The sequence below is a fragment of the Erythrolamprus reginae genome, chromosome 1 (assembly GCF_031021105.1).
Source record: "Erythrolamprus reginae isolate rEryReg1 chromosome 1, rEryReg1.hap1, whole genome shotgun sequence".
NCBI lineage: Eukaryota > Metazoa > Chordata > Lepidosauria > Squamata > Dipsadidae > Erythrolamprus > Erythrolamprus reginae.
The window spans coordinates 360,800,642-360,802,575 of record NC_091950.1 but is presented as its reverse complement, the minus strand read 5'-3'; the positions used below and the strand labels follow the sequence as shown (position 1 = coordinate 360,802,575).

Genomic DNA, 1,934 nt, shown 5'->3' with positions numbered 1-1,934 from the left:
CGGAGGGCACACGCATTGCTCTATGTCAACTCCAGCATGCAATATGTGCACTAGCCCAGTGTTTCCCAACCTTGGCCATTTGAAGATATCTGGACTTCAACTCCCAGAATTCCCCAGCCAGCATTCACTGCACTAACCAACTGGTTTTTGGCCTTGGAGAAGGCCATTGCGCCCTTGGGAGCTTCAGGAGTGCAAAAAACAGCCGAACAGACAAATTAGAAATCTGTTTCCCCAAACTTCCGGTTTGCCCATTTGTCCGTTTTTTCACCATCCCAGGCTTCAGTGAGGCCTGTGCGCATGCGCAGGGACAGGAGGGAATTGTGTGCATGCACAGGGGAAAGGGAATGGGTGTGGGCAGGTGTACGCAAACACCCTTTTTTGGCACGTGAACCAAAAAGGTTTGCCATCACTGCCTTAAGATATGCTGGACAGCTGGACATATTCATTCCAGTGGAGACTTTTTCAGGCCAAAACATTTTTTAAACATTGTGCCAGTTAGTTTGCTGCTTAGTAGTTCATGTACTTTATATTTGGGAATCACTCTTCCTACCTGTATTATTTCTCTGCCTCTCCCCCTTTAGATTTTAGTAGGTGATCTACTAGAGCAATCCCTATCCCAATTCATAATCCAAAGAAATAGGCCAGGTGTTCATCAAATGCTTTTATTTCAAGGACCAATACTTTCCCCATGTCCTCCTTTCAGGAGAAAAGTGATTCAGGCAAATCCCTCTATTTAGCTGCCTTTTGCCTTCATGCTTGCTATCATATCATGCACCTTCTTGTTCAGGGCTCCTCCATGGACCCCTTTTTTCCCCATGAGAAAGATAAGAGCTTTGGAAGATTTCCCAATGCAGATGGACCTACTGTCACCACCTTTGGTTCTGGTGTCCATGACAGCATCTTTCTCTACTAGCAAGTTGTCACGGATCACGCTGCACTTTTTGCCAGCAATGGTGATCCCAGTTTGTAGGAAAGATTTTCTATCCTGTCCAGTGATCAGCCCAACTTCCTGAGGAGAAATGGCTGCCAACAGACCTCCTGGTTTAGATGCCCATACAGACTTATTGTCAGAATGTCCAACAATTGCTACATCTTCAATATTCTTGTCTTTCAGGACTGTATTGATGTAAGCTTTCCAGTCTCCCATGCCGGTTCGGCTTTTGTGGCTTCTTTAACAAGCACCTCTTCTCCTTTGAGTCTCAGGATGTGGGATTTTTCCCCCCGATCAATCCTAAAAACAAAATCTAGATGTATTTTTAAAATTAATAATAGAGTTTATTAATTTTCAGTCTCCTTTGCAAAAATAATACAATACAATAAATACAAGTGATTCTGTATTGTTACATCATTGCATCTTTTTTTGAGTTTCCTCACATTTTATATATGTAGACATATTATACTGATATTATTACAGTAGCTAATATACTTATACTTTTCTATACAGTATACATATTTACATGTTATACCTCTATTTTAACTCTTTATTTTTACTTTTGTTTTTCTATGCTTGATTTAATGATACCATCTATTCCATATTTCAAAATTCTCTGAGTCTTTCTGGCCTCGCTGTTGTTATCAATGTTTACCTCACTAAGTGCCTTCTATAATAATTACCTGCTTTTCCCAGGGTATGCTCCTGTAATTTCAAGTAATGGAATTCAACCTTCCAAAATATCATTTTGGGATAACAAAATTACTTTCATATTTTTTCCTTATAAACAAGTTGTGCACTGTATTTTGCAAACTTTTTTCCCCTAGAGACCAGTCAACAAACACACAGAGCTGTTAAATTCCAGGAAGATGCCCATCTTACAGCCCCGCTCAGTCCCTGCTGGGAAAAGAGTGGCGCAAAAAGTGGCAAGCGGGCGATTGGGTGGATATGAGTGGCGCTGGCAGTGCAGGGAGAGGACCGGCGAACCACCTACCACCACCCC

At 41.7% G+C, this 1,934-nt stretch overlaps 1 protein-coding gene across 1 annotated transcript; it reads right to left on the bottom strand.

Moving 5' to 3' along the window:
* Positions 1-673: 673 nt before the first annotated feature.
* Positions 674-1,230, bottom strand: PFN3 (profilin 3). Its single transcript, XM_070741122.1, has one exon. The coding sequence runs from the start codon at positions 1,145-1,147 to the stop codon at positions 734-736; it is 414 nt and encodes a 137-aa protein (XP_070597223.1). The 5' UTR covers positions 1,148-1,230; the 3' UTR covers positions 674-733.
* Between the last annotated feature and the right edge of the window lie 704 nt (positions 1,231-1,934).